This window comes from Globicephala melas, chromosome 20, assembly GCF_963455315.2.
Source record: "Globicephala melas chromosome 20, mGloMel1.2, whole genome shotgun sequence".
NCBI lineage: Eukaryota > Metazoa > Chordata > Mammalia > Artiodactyla > Delphinidae > Globicephala > Globicephala melas.
In genome coordinates this window covers 22,659,622-22,683,705 of record NC_083333.1, presented here as the reverse complement: position 1 = coordinate 22,683,705, position 24,084 = coordinate 22,659,622, and the positions used below count along the sequence as shown (strand labels likewise).

The 24,084-nt window shown below is 51.2% G+C and overlaps 1 protein-coding gene and 1 pseudogene across 3 annotated transcripts in view; one reads left to right on the top strand and one right to left on the bottom strand.

The window, feature by feature from the left end:
- Positions 1–24,084, top strand: part of RGS9 (regulator of G protein signaling 9) — a 90,352-nt gene that overhangs the window by 13,648 nt on the left and 52,620 nt on the right. The window contains exons 1-2 of one of the 3 annotated variants that reach the window (XM_060290382.1): positions 11,091–11,278; positions 22,567–22,663. In XM_060290382.1, coding sequence (XP_060146365.1) covers positions 11,222–11,278; positions 22,567–22,663 — 154 coding nt within the window. In that variant the 5' untranslated portion in view covers positions 11,091–11,221. Of the gene's footprint in view, positions 1–11,090; positions 11,279–21,635; positions 21,757–22,566; positions 22,664–24,084 lie in introns of those variants that run through there. The other 2 variants (XM_060290383.1, XM_060290381.1) reach the window with 2 other exon arrangements.
- LOC115842790 (small nucleolar RNA U3) lies at positions 5,573–5,654 on the bottom strand (annotated as a pseudogene).

The following is a 24,084-nucleotide window of genomic DNA, read 5'->3' as shown; positions in this document are numbered from 1 at the left end:
GCGTGAACGTCACTTCATATATACATACAACATACTTAAGCGTTTCTTAGCTGCATTCTATTTATAGCAGGAAATGTTAATCATGTTTTACTAAAGTAGGTCCTTCAACAAATGTCCAAGGTTTGTCATTCAGAAGCCCTGAATTGTAGAATTTCCACTTGGAACGATCTGTGTTTTTCAAAGTAATTATTCCTATTGCTTTATGAGTAATATGCTGACAATACGCTGATAATACCGGCGCAGTGATGTTAAGATGTTATTTACTGTCCATGATGCACGAAGGAGGAAGGGTGAGGAAGGTTCACTTCCTTTTCCAAATGTTAACAGCTTGTAGTACTTCATTATTTATGGACCAATTTCTCCAATGTCTGTAAAACTGAAACTATCCTTACTGAAATCCAGTCAGGTGATTTTCAAAAAGTTCTGAAATGTCTTTTGAGAAGTGAGAGTGACTGTTGCACAGGTCTGTGCTCACGCGAATGATTTATGTCAGCGTCTCCCAAAAATGTGTTCTGGTCAAAACCGCGTTGGGGAGATATTAATAGCGTGTTACTCAAGTTTCTGTGGTCAAATGCTGGAGAAACGCCCGCCTAAACAGAGTTAGGTGAGTTCCATTACTGCAAAGCTTCTCAGAACAATTTAATATTCTGTCAGTAACTGTGGCAAGAGACCGCAGTTCAAATCCCAAACTTGTCCATCTTTTATTTTCCCCTGAGGAACACACTGCGGTGAAAGTTTCTTTCTATGAAACATTCCCCCAACACGATCTTAGTGTCAGAGAAGGTAAATCCGGTTCACTAAAGAACATATGCCACAGTACAGTCACACGCAGTAGGACAGGATTACACACAGTAGGACAGGATCACATATGGTAGGACAGGATCACACAGTAGGATGGGATCCCACCCAGTAGGACAGGATCACACACAGTAGCATAAGATGATACGTAGTAGGACAGGATCCCCCCCTGCAGGACAGGATCCCACAGTAGAACAGGATGGCCGATACCATCCTCACTTTAAAATCGAGGACACTGAAGTCAAAAAGTCTAGGCAGTCAGCACCTGTAACGAGCGCGGTCCCGAAGAGGAAGAACCGCGGCCCGTGCTCCGCAGGGGTCTAATCGCCAGGCCCACTTCCGGGCGAGAGCTCGGTTCGGAGCCTCACCCACCCCGCCCCCCGCCCGGGGGAGGCCGTGCCGACCTTCCGGGCCGCCTTGTCCCCCGGCGCCCCGCTCCTTCCAGGGCGCAGGGCCAAGTCGTGCGCCCCAAGTCCTCCCCCCGCATCTGCACACGACGAAACACGAAGACACACTTCTTTGTTTTAGCTACTGGACTGTTTTTCACACAGGCAGCCGGTCGTTCTCTCAGATACCCCAAGACAAGCCTAAATCACGTATTTTTAGGGCGGGTTTCACCACGGCTCGAGGAGTTATAACGAGGAATCAAGTCCACATCGCTGGGGGTTCGAGGGGCCGACCCCGATCCCCCACTTCGGGGAAGGGGCCCCAAACTTCCGGGGTCCGCGCCCCCCACCAGCTCCCCGTAGGAAACCCACACCCAGCTGGCACCCGGGCCCGGAGTGGGGGGCCGGGAATGGCCGCCGGCGGAAGTCCGCCTCCGGGAGCCTGCGCTTCCTCCCTAGGACTTTGGAGGTATTCGCGCCTCTATGGTCTGGGCCGGGCCCGGCCCCTCTGCGGGAAGGGAGGGGGCGCTGGGGACCGCGGAACCCTTGCCTGCCCTTGCGTGTCTGTGCGCACCTGGAAGCACTGCTAGCAGAGCGGCGGAAATTCCCCTTATCACGATGTTTAAAAATGGAGATGCAGGAACACAGTAGGGTACCCCCAAACTCCCCATCAGTTTTCTAGCCGGTTTTTTTTTACCAGTGCAGGCGCACATCCGTTTTTTAATGACGTGAAGTCTAGCTTTTATGCAATCACACAGCTGAAATGACGCTAAATAATTTTTTTAAAAAAAGGTTTTACACTGAAGTGCCTTTTGAACGTGAACCCCAGCCTGGGTGCTGGACCTGCGGCTCGTTTTCTTCTCCCAAACGCAGCCCTCTTCACCTCTAAAACGGCAGGGATGAACGGGCACATCTGTCCTTCCCTCCTACCGGGGCCCCTTCTGGCTCACCTGTGGATTCAGAGGGTCACCTTAACAACTCTGAGATAGTACCCTCTTCTTTGGATTTTCTGGTCTAAAAAGGGAAAACTATGCACGTACAAATACAGAATCTAGGAAAAATTAGAATTGTCTAGGTATAAGAAACGTAATAGCACCCAACACAAACAAGGGCGTGGTGAAATTAGTTCATTCTGGGCAAACAGAATGTAAATATGCAATCCTGCTGAAAAACTGCTTGGCGCTCTGTGTCAGAAGCCATTGAAGAAGTAAGTTCAGACTCTGACACGTGAGATAACCATCTGTGGAAAACTCATCCCAGGCCAACAATCCGAGAGAGAGGAAAAGCTGCATTTCTGAAGTGACTCTACCATGGACAGCTGTTGATTTTGCTTGCCCAGCACCCAGTTTTCTCTGTTTCTGGTTTAACACCATGAGTTTTCTGTGGGAAACCAGCTAGCTCTCAGTGCACGACTGAGGCGGGCACAGGACGCAGTTCCTGGCCGATCCGAGGACCCTGGCATCGCATGGAGGTGAGGTGTGAAGTCAGAGGCCAGGCTGCCTGGGTCCCAGTCCTGGCTCTGCTCTTAATAGGGGCAAAAACTTCAGCTTGTTATTTTTTCTCTTTACTCATTTAAAAAATTTTTTTTTAATTTTATATTGGAGTAGAGTTGACTTACAAGTGAGTCATATATGTACCTCTATTCTTTTTCAGATTCTTTCCCCATATAGGTTATTACAGAGTATTGAGTAGTGTTCCCTGTGCTATAGTAGGTCCTTGTTGCTTATCTATTTTATATACAGTAGTGTGTGCATGTTAATCCCAATCTCTTAATTTATCTCCCTCCCCGCCTTTCCCCTCTCTTTACTCATTTGTTGCCTGGGGGTCTTAATAATAGACAGCGACTCCTAGGTTGTTGCGAGCCCTCAGTGAATGGGCAGGTACACGAAGGCCTGTTACGCGAAACCATTATGATTTAATCTGAGCAGGCTCTTACCACCTTTCTGTTCTTTCCTTTTCTTTTTTGCCTTCCACATGCTCCCACACCATCCACTGCACTATCCCAGAATTATATTTTATGTCTTTCTTTTCTACCGGAGACATCTTCAAGGCAGGACCGTGTCTTATTCACCTTTATACCACGGGTGCTTGACATGGTTCCCAGCCCAGAAACGGTGCTCAGTCAAGGTTGGTTGAACAAAACTGAATACTCCCTGACACAGAGCAGAGAGTGCTGGAACAAGGAGTGAAAATGTCATGAACCCTAGAGGAGAAACAAAAGGGAAATGGCAAAAACCACATGAAACTAGAACAGTTTTCCTAACGAAAGAGGTGTGATCCCTGGAGCCTGCAGACTCCATTTCTTCCTGGCCCCGGACTTGCTCTCTTATGGTGGGCAGGTGAGTCCCAGCAACAGACTGGTGCCCAAGACTGACTTTCTGAGTTGCTGCTTCTTTCTTTCTGCCTTAGAACCTATTTCTTCCCTTGGCGACTGGCAGGAGAAATAACCACCGCCTTCGAGGAAGTCAGATCTACCCGCAAGATATCAGATACCACCCTGCAAGCCCAGCGTTCGTGTGCAAAACTTCACATACGATGCAGAGTGAAGAGTGTGCTTAAAAGGGCAGGCTTCCTTAGGTGCATGGAAGAGGTGGATCGGGGCAGCCAGAAAACCCTTTCTAAGGGGTGATTGCCCAGCTCTGAAGGTGATATTGGTGGAGTGATACCAGCCATACAAGACTCCCTTGGAACCACACCCATCTGAGACGCAATAATTCTCAGAGTCGGAAGAGATGCAACCATTGAGTGTAGTGTAGGTCTTGTCTACAACATCCTAGACCATGGCCTCTTAAGCTGCGAATATTCCAATGACTCCCCGTTCCCTGGTCCATGAGATCACCTCTGAAGTTTCTGGAACAGTTCTAGTTGCTATAAAGTTTTTTTGTTGTTGGTGGTGGTTTTTTTTTTTTTCTTTTGCGGTATGCGGGCCTCTCACTGTTGTGGCCTCTCCCGTTGCAGAGCACAGGTTCCAGATGCGTAGGCTCAGTGGCCATGGCTCATGGGCCCAGCCGTTCCGCGGCATGTGGGGTCTTCCCGGACCAGGGCACGAACCCGTGTCCCATGCACCGGCAGGCGGACTCTTAACCACTGCGCCACCAGGGAAGCCCCTAGTTGCTGTAAAGTTTTCTGCTCAGTGTTTATGTAACGATGCTCCAGTTCAGGTTTTGCTAATCCTTAGCAGTTTTTGGTGCTGCGAAATGAATCCAACAGATACAGAAGCATCTTCACGTCCCGTCCAGTGATTCTGTGGTCACTGATGTCACATTAACAGGAGTATTTACACCTCAGAAATTGGCGGTGCCACAGTCAGGTCTACCCCCGCCAGAACCAAAACCCAAACCCAGAGACCGCTGCTCACAAGCTGCTGGCTGACCTTATTCTTGGTGAAACTCATCGATTAGCAGGGGATGTAAGATGTTCACCAATGATGTCCCACCCAAATTTGTGCGTGAAAAAGTGCCACGGGAATGGCACCAACTCAGTGGTGAAGGAATGGGGAGGAGGGAGGTGTCAGCAGAACACCTGGTGGGAAAGACCTGAGGGGAGAAAATCCACCACAGGCTGGTGAAAAAGCAGACTTCAAGGCTGGCGAGAGAAAGAAACTCCATGTTGAGGGGCAGTGACACTGCAGGTGACAGTTCAGGTCGGGCCAGACTGGGAGAGAATTAATTTTATTAGGGAGGCGATAGGGAGCCGCTGAAGATTTTTGAGAAAGAGAGGGGGCCTCATAATAGCAAAACCTGGGGAAAATGATTTCTCTGAGCTTGCGCTTTAAAAAATTGAGGTATAATTCCCATACCATTACAGTTCACCGTTTTCAAGTGTACAGTTCAGTCCTTTTAGTCTATTCACAAGGTCGTGCAACCATCACCACTGTCTAATTCCAGAACATTTTGATTATCCCCAAGAAGCAACTCCATACTCATTAGCAGTCACTCCTTCCTCCCCTAAAGGTTTGCACTTCTTACAAAACACCAAATTTGGTTGTCTGTAAAGTGACTTGAGTTTGACCCCAGGAGGGCTGTGTACCAAACATAAAGAGGGAAAGGGAAAGAGCAGGACTGGCTTTTCTAAGGTTCAGGTGATGTAACCAGACATTATCTATCTATCTATCTATCTATCTATCTATCTATCTATCTATCTATCTATCATCTATCTACCTACCTACCTAGAAAGAGAAGAGAGAGAGAAGAGAGAGCAGTATTAGACCCACACACAGGAGCCAAGAGCATGGGTGAAGTTGATCTTCAAATGCAGCATCTGGGTGATGTGGAAGCAATGGATGTCAGAAGAAAATTCTTTTTTTTTTTTTAACATCTTTATTGGAGTATAATTGCTTTACAATGGTGTGTTAGTTTCTGCTTTATAACAAAGTGAAATCAGTTATACATATACATATGTTCCCATATCTCTTTCAGAGAAACTTCTGTAGTAACGAACTATAAAAATGATCCCTGAAAGTATAGTCTTAGAAGAAAATTCTTGCATGGGCTAATATTTTTATTTCCCTGGCATCTCCTGTAGCATTCATCTTCCTGTACCCTTCCAGACATTGCTGTTCTGGGGAAACCAAGGGAAAGAGCAGACTGTGCAGGAACTTTGGAAAATCCCTTGCTTTGGAAAGCCCTAAGAAAGACACTTGCTCTCCGTGGACAGAGGTGGCTGCTGGGGCCAGGACGAGGGGCTGGGAACCCAGGGTTTTGGAGGCTGAGCCACCCCACCGGCAGGGGGAGCACCTGAGCATCAGTAGAGGACCCTCGCTGGCACGCTTTGGGTTTAAAAATCCTTCGCGGGATGGGCATGTTTGACAGAAGAGAAGGATTTCAGTACGATTGATACAGATGGGGTGCACCAAGTAATACATTTTCTTGGGGTCTCTTCTCCTAAGGTGGGTCCCTCTTGCCCCTCTCCCCCAACCCTCCCCGATCACGTGTGGCAGGAATGGTTGGGGGCACGTCCATGGTGGCACCCAGCTCTTCGGCTCTTTCGAATGTCTGCCACGTGGAATCCCGTTTTGGGATGGCCGGTCTAAGTCCAGAGAGGCCTCGCTTTGTAAGGAGCGCTAAATCCCACTTTGTTAAGGCTTCCCTGGTGGTGCAGTGGTTCTGAGTCTGCTTGACGATGTGGGGGACATGGGTTCGTGCCCCGGTCCGGGAGGATCCCGCTGGGCCCGTGAGCCACGGCCGCTGAGCCTGCGCGTCCGGAGCCTGTGCTCCGCAGAGAGGCCCGCGTACTGCAAAAAACAAACAAACAAACAAAAATCCCACCTTGCCAGCCTTCAGGCTGATTGAGCTGTGTATTTATTTCCGTTCACTAATTGAAGTCATGTGACTTTCAAATTGGAGGGGAATTTTGAATTCATCAAGTCGGGCTCTCTCTTATTACTACTGAGAAAGTAGAGACTTGGAGAGATTAGGTAACTTGATCAGATTCACCCCTCCCACTAATTCAGGGCGACAGAAAGCAGGTCGGGGGTTGCCTGGGGACAGCGCGGGGGAGGGATCACAAAGGGCATAAGGAAACTTCAGGGGGTAACAGATGTGCTCCCCGTCTTGACCGTGGGTGTAGTTTCACGGGGGTATACATGTATCGAAACTCATCGAAGTGTGCACTTCAGATACATGCAGTTTAGTGTATGTCAGTTATCCCTCAACAAAGCTGTTAGAAAAAAGTCTCACATCTGGTGAGAGGCAGAGCAGGGACCAGAGCACAGCCTGGAGGCCTTCACACGTCCCCTGAAGCCCTCAGCTGTCTTAAAACGAAAGCCTATTGCAAGCTGTGAAAACGCCTTTCCCCATAATGCCATTTTTTCCTTTTTTGAATGAAAATTTTTTTTTTAAAAATTGAAGTATAGTTGCTGTACAATATTATGTAAGTTACAGGTGCACAATGTAGTGATTCCCAATTTTTAAAGGTTATACACCTTTAAAAAGTAACCTGGTAGTTACTATAACATTTTGGCTATTATAAAGTATTCCCCATATTGTGCAATGTATCCTTATAGTTTGTTTGATACCTAATAGTCTGTACCCCTTAATCCCCTACCCATGTTGCCCCTCCCCTCATACCCCTCCCCACTAGTAATCACTAGTTTGTTCTCGGTATCTGTGCGTCTGCTTCTTTTTGTTACATTTACTAGTTTGTTGTAGTTTTCAGATTCCACATATAAGTGATATCACACAGAATTTTTCTTTCTTTGTCTGACTTATTTCACTAAGCATAATGCCCTCCATGCCCATCCATGTCGCTGCCAATGGCAAAATTTCATTCGTTTTTAATGGCTGAGTAATATTCCATTGTACATATGGGCCACATCTTCTCTATCCATTCCTCTGTCGATGGACATTTAGGTTGCTTCCATATCTTGGCTATTGTAAATAGAGCTGCTCTGAACATAGCGGTGCTTGTATCTTTTCGAATTAGTGGTTTTTTTTTTCTTTTGGATAAATATCCAGGAGTGGAATTGTTGGGTCATATGGTAGTTCTGTTTTTAGTTTTTTTTTTAATTGAAGTAGAGTTGATTTACAAAATTGCAACAATCTCTGCTGTACAGTAAAGTGACTCAGTTACACAAATACCTTCATTCGTTTTTAAATATTCTTTCCCATTATGGTTTATCCCAGGAGATTGGATGTAGTTCTCTGTGTTATATAGTAGGACCTTGTTCTCCATTCTAAATGTAATAGTTTGCATCTACCAACCCCAAACTCCCAGTCCATCCCTCTCCCTCCCCCCCACCTTGGCAACCACAAGTCTGTTCTCTCTGTCTGTGAGTTTGTTTCTGTTTTGTAGATAGGTTCATTTGTGTCATATTTTAGATTCCACATGTAAGTGATATCATATGGTATTTGTCTTTTTCTTTCTGCCTTAGTATGATAATCTTTAGGTCCATCCACGTTGCTACAAATGGCAGTTCATTCTTTTTTATGGCTTAGTAGTATTCCATTGAATATATAAACCACATGTCTTGGTTATTGTAAATAGTGCTGCTATGAACATAGGGTGCATGTATCTTTTAGAATTAGGGTTTTTGGGGGGTTTTTTTGCTTTTCTTTTTTGGATAAATACCCAGGAGTAGAATTGCTGGGTCCTATGGTAGTTCTGTTTTTAGTTTCCTGAGAAACCTCTATACTATTTTCCATGGTAGCTGTACCAATTTACATAATTGTCATTTTTAAAAGACCCATAGCTCCAAATCTTCTATAATGAGAAACAGTGCTGCCCTTAACAAAAACCAGTTCCAGCCTGACCTGCTCCACAGGTAGACAGAAGTGCACCCCACGGAGTTGGGAAGAGGGTGGAGCCAGAGGGAGGCGTGATCTTGTTCTGTTTTCCTGTGTTTATCTCTAGCCATGCTTGTGACAAGTATCACCTCTGGATGCATCCAATTCATTTAATTTAGGAGAAAAAAGATAAGGATGGGATTTTTATTCTAGGACTGTACTTGGTGGTGGTACCTGGTAGCCCCTGCTGGGCCAAAATAGTTTCCGAACAATCCCCAGTTGATGAAGAAGCTGGAAACCTTCCAGAAAAGTTCCCCGAAGTTCCTCTTTTTCTCTCTCTCTCCCAGGTCAAGCACTCAGAGCCACACCAGGTGTGGTCAGCTTCTGAAGGTCTCAAGTAGTTTCTTCTGGAGAAGGTGAAAGGCAGGGAGAAGCGTGAGTGTGGGCCACGGAGGGCTCCACCTACACTTCCTTCCCTTTATTGCTGAACTGGCGCTGACCAGTGGGTGTGCAGAGAGGGTCTGTCTGCGGGCCCAGTGTGCTCACTGCGTGGAAATTTAGGGCCTCTGAGTTCCCTCCCAGAATATGTTTTCATGAGCTATTGCCTCTCTCAGCGGAGCTAGGAAGAAACATTCATGCATCTAAGATTTTTTTATATATATATGACTTTTTAGAATCGCCAGTGTAATACACATTTGTGACAAAATGCAAACGAGACAGAATTATATGAAATGCAAACATGGCCCAGAGCACGGGCAGTGGCCCAGGGAGTCAGGTGAATTCAACACGACTTCTGTCTGAGTCAGGGAGACGTCTGTGCGGGCTGGGTGGTGCTGTCACCGAGCTGTCCCGAGTGCTTGGGGACACAGAATCAACTCCAAGATCTGTGCTCTGGGCTTCCACGCTACCGAAGACATTTAACCCATGGTGCTGCTTCTTCACGATTTGCCTCCCCTAAGTCCTTCCCACCCCCAACCCTTTGCCCTTCTCTGCCTGGCTGTGTGCCCTGGGAGGCTGATCCGGACAGGCTGCATCCCCGGGCCTCTATCACCCTCTGGCTTCCGGTCAGGACTGACAAATGGGAAGCACTCAGAGGAGAGAGAGTCGGGGTATTTATTCCACCAGCACCCTTTCTAGCCATGGCTGTGTCCCTCCAGGATGACAGCCCCTGCGTGACAGCCCCCCACCAGGGCTCCGGCTCACCATCCCTCGGGCCTGGGTGAGGGCAGTGGTGTCCCACGGCTGCTCTAACCCTGACCCCGCTAAGAAAGTCTGCCTGCAGGCAGTCTGAGGCATCCATCATGGAGAGATGAACTGTTGAGGATTCTGCCCCTCCTCCCAGTCTGGGAGGAGGGCACAAGGGCTGAGAGCAGGATGTTTTAAGTTTTATCTCCTGAGCACTAAGCACAGTGGACTGAACTTAGTTGTTGAGTTGACCAGAGGTGTTGGGACATTTTCCTGGGAGGTGACCTTGGAACTGGGGTTTAAAGGGCACTGCTGTGTAAACGACCATATCATTGTGCTTGGGTGAGGTTTACCCTACAGGGGCCAGGCTCATGGAGATCCCATTGTATGGTATCCAGGGCAGCAGGACCCCCATATAGGTCCTGAATCACACCTGTGTGTTGATGAAGAGGAGGCTGCAGATGACTATAGTGATGACGATGGTGATGGTGGCGATGATGATTAGATGTCCACTTACCTGACCGAGTCACAGGAGAATTTCATTTTAGCACGATGTCCCTCTGCCGTCTTGCAAGATAATACTTGCTTTTTTGGGTCAGTCTTTTTATTGAGGTGTAGTTTACAGACAATGTCATGCTCCAATTTTAAGAGTACAGTTGGATGAGTTTTGACAAACATGATTACCTGTGTATAACCATCACTCCCATCCAGATATAGAGCACCTTAAACAACAAGGATTTACTGTATAGCACAGGGAACTATATTCGATCTCTTGTAATAACGTATAACAGAAAAGAAACTGAAAAAATAGACCAGGCAGCTGGCCCAGCAGGGACTTCAACTTTCCTTCTTTATTCTTCACGTCCTTTCTTTTGTTAACCAACATCTTACCAATTCCACGTAGAATTTGCTTTTCCCCTAAACACTTCTAAACATTTTTAAAAATTTTAATTTTTTTATTGGAGTATAGTTGAGTTACAGTGTTGTGTTAGTTTCAGGTGTACAGCAAAGTGATTCAGTTCTACGTATACATGTACTACCTATTCTTTTTCAAATTCTCTTCCCATTTAGGTTATTACAGAATATTAAGCAAAGTTCCCTGTGCTGTACAGTAGGTCTTTCAGGATTATCTATTTTATTTTATTTTTGCCATAAATGTCCTTTTTCTAAAAAATAATTTTTACTGGAGTATAGTCGTTTTATCTATTTTAAATATAGTGGTGTATATATGTTAATCCCAAACGCCGAAACTATCCCTTCTCTCCCTTTCCCGTGCCAGTCGCCCTTCCTAACCGAAGTCCCATCCTCCTTAAGGGCTCGCCCTCGGCCACAGACCCTCCCACGCGGGTCCCAGTCGCGCGGGGCTCACCTGCGGCTCCGCGGGCCCCGGCGGAGCCTGACACCGCCCCCTGGCGGCAGGTGGGCGCCGGCGCGGAGCACGCCCGGCCCGCGGCGCGGCGCGCTGATTGGCCGGCGCGGATTCGGGCAGCTTCCCGAGGGCGCGGGCGCGCGGGTCGGGGGCGCCGCGAGCAGCACAACCCAGCCCGGGCACGGGGACGCCGGCTCGCTCTCCGAGGGCTTCCTCTTCCCTCCGGTGGTGTCCAGGTTCTGCGTCCGCCAGGGTCCAGGATGACAATCCGACACCAAGGTCAGCAGTACAGGCCGAGGATGGCATTTCTGCGGAAGGTGAGCGCGGCCCCATCACCTGGGCCCGGGAGGGGCGCGGGGACCAACTCCGGGAAGTGCCGGCGGCGATGTGGGCAGGGGCGGGGGACAGCCCTTGTGGTCGCTTAGTGCCGCTTGATGTCATTAAGTGACTTATTTGCCTTGTGTTTCTGTCTGTCCGTCTTTTAAAGACTCTAATGATTAGGTTTCCTTGTTACCTGCTTATAGTGGGGAATCTGCAGCCGAGGGCGACTGCCGGCCGGAGGCTGAAAACAACCTGTTACTTGGGAGAGCAGGCGCAGGAAGGCAGTTCAGCGAGGCTGGGTCAGATTTGAGACAGTCTCCTGGTACTATTAGAGGCTCCCAGATGTTAAATTAACATGTTTGCTGTTTTTCTGATTCAACACTGCAGTATTCGAAAGCGTGTGTGTGTGGTGGGTGTGTACACATAGACCGTGAAAACGGTGTGATTTGCAGGCTAAAGGGACACCCCACTTGCAGCGCTCCTAGATTCCTTATTCAAGTGTGTGTGTTTGTGGATCTCAGGTCTCTCTGTGCGCAGCGGAAGTCAGGACCCTCCCCATGCAAAGGCTTTCTCAGAGCAAGTGGCTGGGCACAGGGGGTGTCCATACTGGCGACTTGTGCGGGGTGGAACGCACCTTGTGTGGTGATGTATTTGGGGATGAAATAGCTCATTTTGTTCTAGGCTTTTGAGATGACCGGTATCAGAAGGGGTCAGCAGAGGATTAGGTCCTGGGTCACTTGCCCGCCCTTCCTCCCACTTGCAGCCACTTTTCACAGTGTGGTGTCCACCGTCTTAGGCTTGTCTTGAGTAGAATTAGCTGAATGCTTTGTGACAGTAAGAGCCCTGCCCTGAGCCCTTGGAGCTCAGCAAATTGGCGTAGTCAAAACTGTCCTGATTTGTCTAAGACTTTCAACGCTAAAACCTGGCCAGTCCTGGGCACACTGGGACAGCTGGTCACCCTCGGTCCAGCTACTTGAATAAGCTTGTGCGTATTCCAGGTGGTAGAGGTGTGAGGATATAAAACAGAGGGGGAGTGTTGTCTCGCTGGGAAAGAGCCCTGAGAGCCTCTACTGCAGACACCACCTCCTAAAATCAGAGAAAACTGCCCAGACTGGATCTCTGAGAGCCATCAGGCATCTTCCAGGATTTCCCAGGACTGCCTTCTTCTCCCAGACAGGGCAGCTCGGGCGCTGAGGCTCTGAGAGCGATTGTCTGGAGACATTCTGTTTGTTTTTGAGCCTCAGACATTGTGTTTCATCAGGACTGTTATGTGGTAGACGGAATGTCTTTACCTGGGCCTTCTGACTGGTGTGTTGGTCTCCAGCCCATCCTCCTCCACCGCTGCCTCCTCTTTTCCACCCCAGCCTCCCGTCCTCCACCCCTGCCTCCTCTCTTCCACCCCAGCCTCCTGTCTTCCACCCCACCTGCCGGCCTCCACAATACCATTCATCGGCATGTTGGGTTTCTTTCGCAAACCGACATGGATCCCCTCGCCCTGAAACCCTCCGCTGGATTCCCCCGTGCACAGGGTGACGTCCAGCCTTCCCAGCCTGGCCACTGAGGACCCTGCTCCCACTCACCCCTCTGACTTGACCTCCCGCCGGCCTCCCACACCTGCCCTGCAGGGACACAGAAGAGAGCAGCCCCCCTCACTCAGGGGGGCTCTGGCCTCAGCGACCTCCTCATCTTTCCAGGAACCCTGTGCCCTTCAAGCCTCAGACCCCTCCACTGGGAAAGTCCTTCTTCCCCTTCTCACCGGCCGAGCCCCCGTCCCCCCCACTCCCGGGCCCAGCTCGGGGGCCCCTCCGCTGTGACGGCTGGCTCTCCCCACCCCACCCCCCCCGCCCTGCAGACCCTGCCCGCACCACAGCGCTGCTCTCTCCCTTTGCCTTGTTGGATGGGGGGAGACCCCCGTCTGTCTGTGTCTTCTGAGGTCCTCGGTCAGATCACAGAGCAGGTCCCAAGAGCCTGTGCCAGGGTGCCCTCAACCGTGAAGCAGCTGAACGAGGTGCCCAGCCTTTGGAGAGGAGCTCAGGCCTAAGGAATGTGGACTTGGGTGCAACTCTCACCCACCACTCAATGGATATTTTTGAAGTAGGCTGTGTCCCCAGTGGGGCCCTTACATGAGTGTTCTCATCTATTCCATGAGACAGAGTTATCATCACCATTTTACAGAGCGGGAAGCTCAGAGAGGTGAAGTCACTCGCCCCAGTCGTAGCCGCTAAGTGGTGGAACCAGGAAAAATACAGATTGTCGCCAAATGTGATCCAGTGCTGTAAGCTTTCCTGTGATGTTGGGGGCAGGAGAGGCCGTGGGAAGGCCTGCCCGAAGGTGCCTGGGGGACGCGGAGCTGAGAACTGAAGGATAAATGGGGGTTCTAGGCAGAGAGAAAGAAGGCTGTTCCAGACAGAGGAACGGCGTGTGCTAAGTGCGTGTGTGTGTGGGATGCCGCACAGTGGACCGCCTCCCGTGGCCCCTGTGAGCTCCTGTCCTAGTGCTGGCCCGTCCCCCCTCCATCCGCCCCTCCCCCGTGATGTCCTGATCTCCGTACCAGCCAGGAACAGCTGTTGCTGCCCTTGGGATGCGCCTCAGGTCTGACTGTCTTGGTGCCTCATGGAGAAGCCTGGACTGCTTTGCTTTCCTGTGTGGCGTCCGGCATCTCCTTTTTCTGCGGGGCAAGGGGGGTGCGGAAACAAAAGGGAGGAGACCCGGGCAGAGCACAGGAGCTTTCGCTTGTATCATTCTTTCATTCAACACGTGCACAGAGTCGTGCGCGTCTGTGCTGGGCGCTGTGCCTGATGCTGGGGACACTGTGGGATTAGGACACGGCCCCTTCCTCCTGGAGCTTAGGGTCTAATAGAGAAGGATCGCTGTATAAGTAAGAAGAATGTTCTGCAGGTTGTGGGAGACGTCATTAGAGGAGATGCACGTATATAAAACGCAGAGCAGGGAGTGGTCAGTGCCATCTGGGTTGGGGACCAACAGCCTTCACAGGAGGGCTTGTAACTGAGTGAAGGTGTGAAAAATTAGTAGGTGTTTTTTTTTTTTTGCCAGGAGGACGGGAAGATGAGTGGCATTTGGGGGAATGCAGAGCTTGGAAGTGTGGAATAGCGTTGTGCCGTGGGAGAGTCTTCAGGGGTTGGGGTAGCTGGCCGGGGGGCAGGGGTGGGCAGGAAGTTGGTGATGGAAAGGCTGGTAGTGAAGGACGCTCCGGAACTGGGGGCTTCGCACATCCAGCCGGGGGTCTGACGCTTTCTGTGTTCGCTGAGAAGCCATTTGACGTTTTAAAATCGGGTACGAATAAAACGAGTTGGTTCCCATGTTAGAAAGATGATTCTGATTAGAGGGTAGGAGTGCTTCTCTACCCTGGCTGTACTTTAAAGAACATTGTTATCAGGTCACCTTCCTTAGAGTTTCTCATTTACTTAGGAGATAATTAAGTAGTCAAGTCAGATGGAGTCCAAACATTGGGTTTTTTTTAAAAAAAAATTTATTTATTTATTTGGCCACACCGGGTCTTAGCTGCGGCATGTGGGCTCTAGTTCCCTGACCAGGGATCGAACCCCCTGCATTGGGAGTGTGGAGTCTTAACCATTGGGCCACCAGGGAAGTCCCAAAACGTTGGTGTTTTCAAAGAAAAGCTTCCCACGGACTTCCCTGGCGGTCCAGTAGTTAAGACTCTGCACTTCCACTGCAGGGGGCAAAGTTTCCGTCCCTGATCAGTGAACTAAGATCCCACATGCTGTGCGGTGCGACCAAAAACCAATATATATATATGTATATGTATAAAATCAAATACAGAAAAGCTTCCCAGGTGATTTGAATGCACAGCCCAGAGGAAAGCCCCAGGACATTTGGTGACATCTGGAGACATTTGGGGTTGTCCCAGCTAGGGAGGGGGCTGCCCCGGCAGCTGGAGGGAAGAGGCAGGAAAGCTGCTAGACACCTACGGTGCACAGGACAGCCGGCCCCAAATGTCAACAGCATCACCACTGGAGGGCGCCCTGGAGGCTGGGGACCTGCCAGGCCCAAGGCAGAGGCCGGGTGGGCCGAGCCGGACGGTCCAGGAGGGAGGTGAGACGTGCCACAGAGGCCTGTTAGGAGACAGGTCAGAAACAAAAGCAGAGTCCGCAGAAGCTGACCGGGGTCGTGGACGATGCTTCCTGGGCTTCTGGCTGGGGTGGCCTAAGCGCCGATCGAGCGTGTGTGGTGCCCCTGAGGGTCCGAGAGGCTTCGGGGTGAGATGGCCCAGGGGTCCGCTGGCCTCTGGGCGGACAGGCTGCTTAGTGGGAGCCCCTTCTGTTTGCCAGACAGCCCCGTGGTTGCAGGTCACTTGCTCCCTCTCTGTACAGAAAAGTACTGATTATTATCCCCCCGGGAACCTTCTCCGGCTCAGAGGAAAATCCCAGCCCGAGATCTTGCACAGGGAGTGACAGCGAGGGGCAGCGTGGGCGTGGAAGGTGGGATGTCGAGGCCTTCGGAGCCGTCGTTCCTGTTCCTTGGTGACACGCCTGCAGTCACGCAGAGGCACGTGGCATCTGACGCCCCCATCCCGCCCCCAGCTCGGCGTCACCTGGGGTTCAGCACTGCCTGGTTACCCCGCCGTCCTCGTGTGGCCCAGGATCGCGGGGAGCTGAGTGTGGGAGACGGGAGGGCGCCTGACGTTTGGGGCGGGGGTGGCCGTGCCTCCCTGTCTCCGGGGGGATGCCCACAAGGCGCGAGGAGTAGGGCGCGAGAGTTGGCAGCAGTTGGGAGCAGAAAGGCAAGGGCTCCTCACCCTCTGGGGACCTGGGGACACAACTCGGGTTGTCCCCTGTCTGTGGTGGGCAGAGGGGCTCTTCTGCTGGAAGCAGGGCTGGAGCCCAGAGTCCGTATGACTGGGCTGGGGCCGCCACGGCAGAGCACCGCCAGCCCGGGCACGGTGTGCGCAGCGTGCTTTCCGGCGGCCTCTGTCCGGGGCCTGCAGACGCCGTCTTCTCCGCGTGTCCCCACGTGCTCGCCCCCCGTGGTGTCCGTGTCCTCATCTCCTCTTCTTCAAAGGACACCAGTCACACTGTCACAGGGCCACCCTAGTGCCCTCCTTTTAACTCGGTTACCTTGTCAAGGGCCCTCTCTCCCAGTCCAGTCACATTCTAAGGTCCTGGGGCTTAGGTAGGACCCCAACCTATGAATTTGAGGGGTGGGCGCCGTCCAGCCCATAACAGAGACGGGACCAGCAGCCGGAGTCCTACGGTTTCCTTGTTGGGTGCCTGGGGAGACCCCTCAGAGGAACTGACACAAGGAAAGTTCTGAGGAAACTGGGTCCAAACCCCAATGGGCCGAACGCCCTCAGAATGTTCTCGAGGTCCCTGTGGTGTTCCCTGCTGCCCCCAGCCCTTCTCTTCTGTGAAGGTGACACACCTGCCAGAAAGAAATCTGACTCCCCTCATTGTGTTCCTAAAATAGCTCTCATTATTCCTCCTCTGAAGGTTATTTTCAAACTCTTTATAACTAGATTTTTTTTTTTTTTCTAATGCAGAGAGAAGGAATCAAACCCCCTGACTTTCTATTGGAGAAGCTCAGGTTTCTAACTCAGAGCGGGGGTTTCTCTTTCTTCTCCAATATATGGGCGCCCTGATGCCATGAAATGCTGCTGTTTCAGCTGATAAAAGTTTTGGAGCAAATGTGGACTTTCCTCCGGCAGTTACCCTGGGAAGGGGGAGGCCCGGGCTCCCACGTCAGAATGGCGGGCACTTCTGGGAGGAGCAGGTGAATCCGAGGCTCACGGCCAGCCAAGAATTCCAGAAAAGCATAACGGGAGAGGATGTGCATAAAAAAGAATGTCTGTGTGTGTGTAACTGAGTCACTTTGCTGCACAGCAGAGACCGGCACAACACTGCAAATCCACTGTGATTCAGTTAGAAAAAACAACTCTAGAAAAGGTGACCCCTGCCGCCCGTGGCCCCTCGGTCCCCGCCCGCGTCCGGGGGAAGCAGCCGCCCTCCGGCCACCTCCTGGGGTGTCCCGCGCCCCCTTCTCCGCTGGGAGCCGCTCGGTGCCCCCGTGGCCCGAGACTCCCCCAGGCCCCGACCTTGCAGGAGGCCAAGCACTGCAGCTCCGAGTGGAGCGGAAACGCGTCATTTCCGTTCCAGAAGGATCCCGCGAGCCGAGAGCGCGTCTGTGCGGACGGGCTCGCGCTGGGTCTTGCACGAGGAGCCCCGGGCGGCCCTGGGCCCCGGCCGGTCCCGCGGGCAGCTGAGGGGCCGGCGCTGGGCCCGGAGAGGCCGTGACCTTTGCCCCGATCTCGGCCGCTTCTCGGGATTGTGGTTCTGCTGCTGGTGCCGGTTTAGCAGCAGGTGGAAATAGGACAGCCCAGCCCTCGGCACTGACCTAGGACGTCGTGTGTCCCCCCTCCTCCCGCCCTGGGGACGTGGGGGGCCTGCCAGCTTCCGGGGTGGCGGGTGGCGTGTCTCCAGTTCGGGGCTCCCCGCCTGACCTTTCCCCTCCAGCGCAGCCTGGCCATCTCTCTTTCTCTCTCTTTTAAAAAAAATTCTGTTTTATTGTGGTGAGAACACATCACACAAGAAACTACCCTCCTACATTTTTCTAAGTGTATAATTCACAATGTTGTTAATTATAGAAACAATATTGCAGGGCAGCTTTCTAGAACTTACTTCATCTTCTTGACTGTAACCTCATGCCCAGTGATTGCATCTCCCCGTCTCCCCCTCCCCCAGGCCCTGGCAACTGCCCTTCCACTGGTTCCGTGAATTAGCCGATTTTAGGTAGTGGAATCGTGCGGTCCTTCCGAGACCGGCTTACGCACTTAGCATAACGTCCTTCAGGTTCATCCAGGCTGTCGGAGATTCCAGAATTTCCTTCCTTTCTTTAGGGCTAAGTCATAATCCCTGGATGTGCCACATTTTCTTTACCTGTTCACCCACCAGTGGACACTTAGGTGGTTCCACATCTTGGCTGTTGACCACGGTGCTGCTGTGAACCGGGGAGGGTCCATATCTCTTCGCCATCCTGATTTTGATTCTTTTCGATAAATACCCAGAAATAGGATTGTTGGATCATCTGGTAGTTCTGTCACTGACCAGGGTTCTTGGCCTCCTTGAGCAACAGAAATTGAACAGAGACCAGACAAGAGATTCAGGCAAGGCTTTACTGGGGCCGCTGCTGCAGCAGGGGGACTGAGAACAAACAACAGGTCCCCTTGCTGGCTGGCTGGGGGCGGGGGCAGCTGGCTCCTTACGTGGGGTGAGGGTAGGGGTGCGTCCGGGGGTCGGGCGGGAGTGGTGGCTCAGGCGTTCTGCCCACCCCTTGGTAGTGTCGAGTGCAGGGGGCCTGCGCAGCACCCTGCTGTCGCTCCTGGCTCTTCGGAAGTGGCAGCTGGGTTCTTTGGGCCTTTTTGTATCTTGTCCAGAATTTGCCCCAACTGGGCATGCGTGCAGTCTTTTTTCGTCCCTTATAGTTTCTTTGTATTTTGTTGCTTGAGGTGACGTGTGTCCAGGTGTGGGCACTGCAGCAAAGGGCCCCAGGTCCCAGCCTGTCTCAGTTCTATTTTTCATTTTGGGAGGAACCTGCATACATTTTGCATTCCCACCAACCGTGCCCGAGGGTTCCAAATTCAGCCTTTCACTTTCCTGCGTCAGCCAGCGCGGGGCCCCTCGCACCGTCCCTCCCTTGCAGTACGGCGGCCGGCTGGGAAAATCCTTCTCGCTCTGTGTGATGTTTGGGGATCATCTCAGCCATCCTCTCCTCCTCCCGGCTCTTACTCCCATCCCTGCTTTCCCTATTTTTTGGTGCATAATTCAGTCTGCAGTTGCTGTCTAATAGATTCTTTGTGCACAGCATGGTATTAGGTGCTTTCGCTGCTTCATCTCCTTTGATCTTCACAACATCCGTCTGACGTCGTAGGTACTGTGCTCATCTCTGCTTTACAGAGGATGAGCCTTAGTGAAGTTTAGTGATTCACCTCGCCTGCTCATTGGAGGATGATTTGAACTGAACTTTATTCGCACCCAGATCCCTAGTGTTTATCTTAGTTCATTTGTTTATCTTCACACCAATATCTTCCCAACTCTCTGAGGCCCGGGAGGCTGTCTTTTATCTTCCTGTACCAACCCGCCTGCCAGGGCTGGGCACCTAATACACGCTCAGTAAACATCTATATTTGGATGATTGGTAGAGCAGGGTTTTTATTCCCAGGCGTCTAAAGACAGCTCTGCATGCAAAATTTTAAAGATGCGCTGATTATACGAACACTACAGATGTTAATGATTCCAACCCACAAACACTAACAAATCTCTCTCCTTATAAAGTATGTATCTTTTTTTATTATTATGCTGTATTATTTGACCTACATGTTATTTATGATTGTATTGATTAATTTTAAATTCTTTTCCTTTTTTCTTTTTTAAACCCCTTCGTCGCGGTGCGCAGGCCTCTCACTATCGCGGCCTCTCACGTGGTGGAGCACAGGCTCCAGACGCGCAGGCTCAGTAGTTGTGGCTCCCGGGCTTAGTTGCTCCACGGCATGTGGGATCTTCCCAGACCAGGGCTCGAACCCGTGTCCCCTGCATTAGCAGGCAGATTCTCAACCACTGCGCCACCAGGAAAGCCCAAGTATATATCTTTCTGCTTATATATCTTTATATATCTGTCCTTACAAAGCATTTTTACACAATTACTTAGATTCTAAGAGGTAACAAAATGCTATCAATTGTGAATATACTGTCGTTTTATGGTAGAGGAAGGGAATTCAGAGAGGTTGAGTGGACTCCTGCAGTTAAGAGAGAACCTTGAGGACATGAGAATCTTGGGTTCCTTTTCTTTGGGCCACAAGCACACGCAAACTCTAAAAGGACTTTGGAAATTGTAAAGGGCTGTACAGTGTGAGGATGAGTTATTTTATGAAGCAGCAGGAGAGAAAGGATCATGTAACCAAGCTAGTTAAACCGGGGGAAGAGCGGCACAGTGAGCCATTTTGCTTTGGGTTGTGGTTGGGACGTGGACAGGTTGGGTTTGAGGGGAGACCCTCCGTGAGCATCTATCCAGTCGTGCGCAGCTGCCCTGACCTCAGGAGAGGGCTTCCAGCCGGAGGAGGACAGGAGAGGTCTTCGTTTCCACTTACTCGTTCGTATTCTGTGTTTCTGCTTTTGCTGCTCACTGAGCCTTAGGGTCCTCACCGGCCATCCTTTGCCCTTTCTGCCTCCTCATTCCTATTCGTCATTTTATGACCACTCCAGGAGTGTCTCTCCCGGCCACCTCCTCCCTGGCACAGGTGTGTTGTCAGGACACCGTGGCCTCACCCTGGTCACTGTACTTCCCGTATCGTCCTGTAATATCCTTGCACTAGACGGTGAACTCCTTAAGCTCAGGGACCAGAGCTCTTTACCTTTGGTTCCCTGAGTCCACCATGGCTGCCTGGTTGTTGAATGACGGACTGATCGTTTGCAGGCACCTGGGGGGGCTGGGGGTGTGCACGGTTTTCCCCTCGCGAGGAGTTTCCTGGAGCATGAACTTTGAAGCGTCTGCACGTGAGGCTTTGTCGATGCCTGTCATCAGCGTTGACCAGAGAAGTGCTTGGTGTCTTTTTTCAATTGTGTCAACCCATCCAGTTTGTTTTAAAATATCCTTCAGTTAATTTTACTCCTATTAATTTTTTCAAGTGGAAAAATGTTTTGTACTCATCAATGTTAAAAAAAAATACTCTGAAGACAATCAGGGCTGTCCTTGTGGGTGTCTCCCTGCAGTTCCAGCTTCCTCCGATGGTTCGTGGATTCTCTCTGGTGTCAACTCTCTCGTCGATGTTCGTGAATCGAGTTCTTATCTCTGACGGTCGTGTCCTTTGAAGTTGGGACATTTCGTTTCCAATCCCCTTCCAGAGGTCGTGGCTATCTCAGCAGCCCTTCGCAGTCAGCATTCCAAAAGCAGAAGTGTCTGCTCTCTCAAAGCGCTCCTCCTTTTGAAATTTCTATTTTTGTAACTGGCAACTCCGATCGTCTAAGTTATAAACTTTGCCGTTATTCTTTGCCACCCTCACTGCACCAGTCAGTCACTTGCACGTACAGTTAATCCTAGGTAATTAGAGTCAGAACGAGGGCTCTAAAAGCCATGCATTCTTGTTATCTTCTCTGCCCCTGCCTTTATTTATTTATTAATTCATGCGCCGGCTGTTTACTGGGTACTGTCCACGTGCTGGGCGCTGTTCCAGGCAGTCAGAATACAGCAGCAGACAGCAACAGACAAAAGCTTTGCCCTCGGGACTTCCCTGGCGGCCCAGTGGTCAAGATTCTGTGCTTCCGCTGCACGGGACGCGGGTTTGATCCCTGGTCGGGGAACTAAGAACTCACATGTTGTGCAGCGCGGCCAAAAAATTAAAAAAAGAAAAAGGAAGATTTGCTCTTGAAGACCTTACTTTCTAGGAGTGAGGGAGACACATGGCAAACGTTATGATCAGCAGGTAGATTATTTCGGACGTCGGAAGGTGAGTGCTATAGGAATGGGGGGGGACGTTCGAGGTTGCAGCACGAGGGAGGATGCAGCTGGGCGTGGCTCCTGAGCCTATGAGGGGGAGAGTCGGGGGGAAGTGATCCCAGCCACGTAGACCAGTAGGAGAGCTTGGCCACTGACTGAATGGAATGGCCCTTGCGGAGTTTAAAGCGGAGGAGAGACACAGCCTAAAATAATTGAAAGTCTCGCACGGGCTGCCCTGCTGAGGACAGACCGAGGGGCAGAAGTGGGAGGGGTGGAAGCGCCATCATCCTGTGCCCGGACGGTCGCAATGGTGGTGAACAGGCCCCTGCTTTTCCCTGTTGGGGCGGGTTTCTTCGTGCTTCGATGCTCCTCTCTCAGGTGCGGGCCCGATGACACCGCTCCCCAGCCAGAGCTGCTGGGACAGAGCCCACCCTCTGTGGCCCCCCTGAGACCCGGCCCCTCCCCTCCCCCCGTCCCACTCCCACCCTGGGCGCTGTGGTTCTCCCGTGCCTTGTAGCTCTCTCACTTTCTAACCAACAAAACCCTTTTTTTTGCCAAGTCCCATCTTCTCCTAAAAGCCTCTGCAGCATCTCCTTGGCAGAATGAATCCGTCCGAGCTCTCACACCTGGGGAGGTGTTTGTGCCTCTGACGCACGCGTTTAGTTCTCAGCTGCACGCTGCCCACCTAGGCGGTGGGCTCCTGGTTATCAGGGCCCCGTGTTCCTCTTTGCATCTTTTGCTCCCTCGGTGCTGCCAGAAGGGCCTCACTCAGCCTTCGAGATGGTTCTGCTTAGCCAGCTTTGGCGGTTCTGTCTTGCAGATTGAAGCCCTCGTCAAGGACATGCAGGACCCAGAGATGGGGGTCAGAGTGCAGAACCAGAAGGTCGCGGTCATCAGCGTCCCTCACGCCATGACGGGTAATGTATCTTGTGATTTGGTCTTGGCCTGGAACAGACCGTACACAGAGGTTGGCAGACTATAGCTCGTGGGCCAGATGCGCCCTGTGTTCTGTATCTGTGAATAAAGGTTTATTGGAACAGATACACGTCCTCATTTATGTATTGTCTGCAATGGCAGAGTTAAGTAGCTGTGCAGAGACAGTGACGTGGCCCACAAAGCCGCGTATACTTCCTGCTTACTTGCCCATTCGTGCAGGCTCCTTCTGGGCGAGGAGTCAGAAAGGAAAGAGAAAGGAATCCAGTAGGTCCCCTTGTGAAGCCATTCCTCGTCCCCAGGAGGTCATTTTAAAAACTTCTACTGTTGTTTTTTATTTGATTGTCTTGTTTGATTTGTTTTAATAAAATCAAGTAGCAGAAAAAATACTATTTGGCAAAAAAAAAAAAAAAAAAAAGAATTGGCCTTTGTTTTCTCCATCCTTCCCTGTCTTCTAATTAACATTCAGACCCTTCTTGACTCCCCCAAGGGCAGGGCACCTTAGTCTCCTTTCTCTGGAGGCGGGATAAAGGGCGTCATTTCAGGATATCGGCAGAAGGGGCTGGACCCCCAAATAAGAATGCATTTTGATCCGTGCGTTGCGATGGTTTTGTGATTTTGGTAAAATCCGTGCGTTGCGTTTGTTTTGTGATGTTTGCAGTAAGGAGTCCCTTTCCCACCGAGTCGTGTTGTTGGCAGAGGGGGGCAGCTTCTCAGAGCGCGAGCCTGGGACTCGCCGCTGTGCTGAGTCCCCTGTGAGCCCTCGCTCTTGACCCCATCCATGACCTGAGTATTTGTCACTCAAGGCACTGGGGTCTCTGCAGAGGCAAGCCGGCCGGAAGGAGGCGTGTCCCAGCCAGCACAGCGTCTCTCGGGCTCCCAGAGTGTGAGTGACAGACGGCGGAATGATTGGCATGTGACAGGCTAGCTCACAGAAGAAAAGAAAACTCCAATGGTCTAGACTTGGGAAAGACTAGGACCCAGAGCAGCCTGGGCGCCCCAGGACGTTGCAGGCTGCCTCTGACCCCTGACCCCACCCCCTCCCAGCTCCTGGTTGTCATGAATTCTGGTTGAATTCTCCACTGGATTGGGCAACCCTCGAGGGGAGAGATCTCGTCTAGCTCATCTGAGTAACCCCTGCGCTTAGTGCAGCTGGGGGTCAGGGTGGAAGTTTAACAAAAGTTTATCGAGCGCGTGAATCAATCCTGGTCTCGAACTGTCCAAAGGGCGCTGGACGTTGACTCAGGCACCCTGGGATTGAATCCTTTGGGTGCCTTTTTTTTTTTTTTTTCCGTGTAGCCCTAGTCTCCATTTCCTCATTTGACAAGCAGAAGTAGTGATCCCTGCCCCAGGGGGTGCCTGCAGGAACCAGACAAGGCTCTAGTGTGCACTGGCCGGTGCTCAG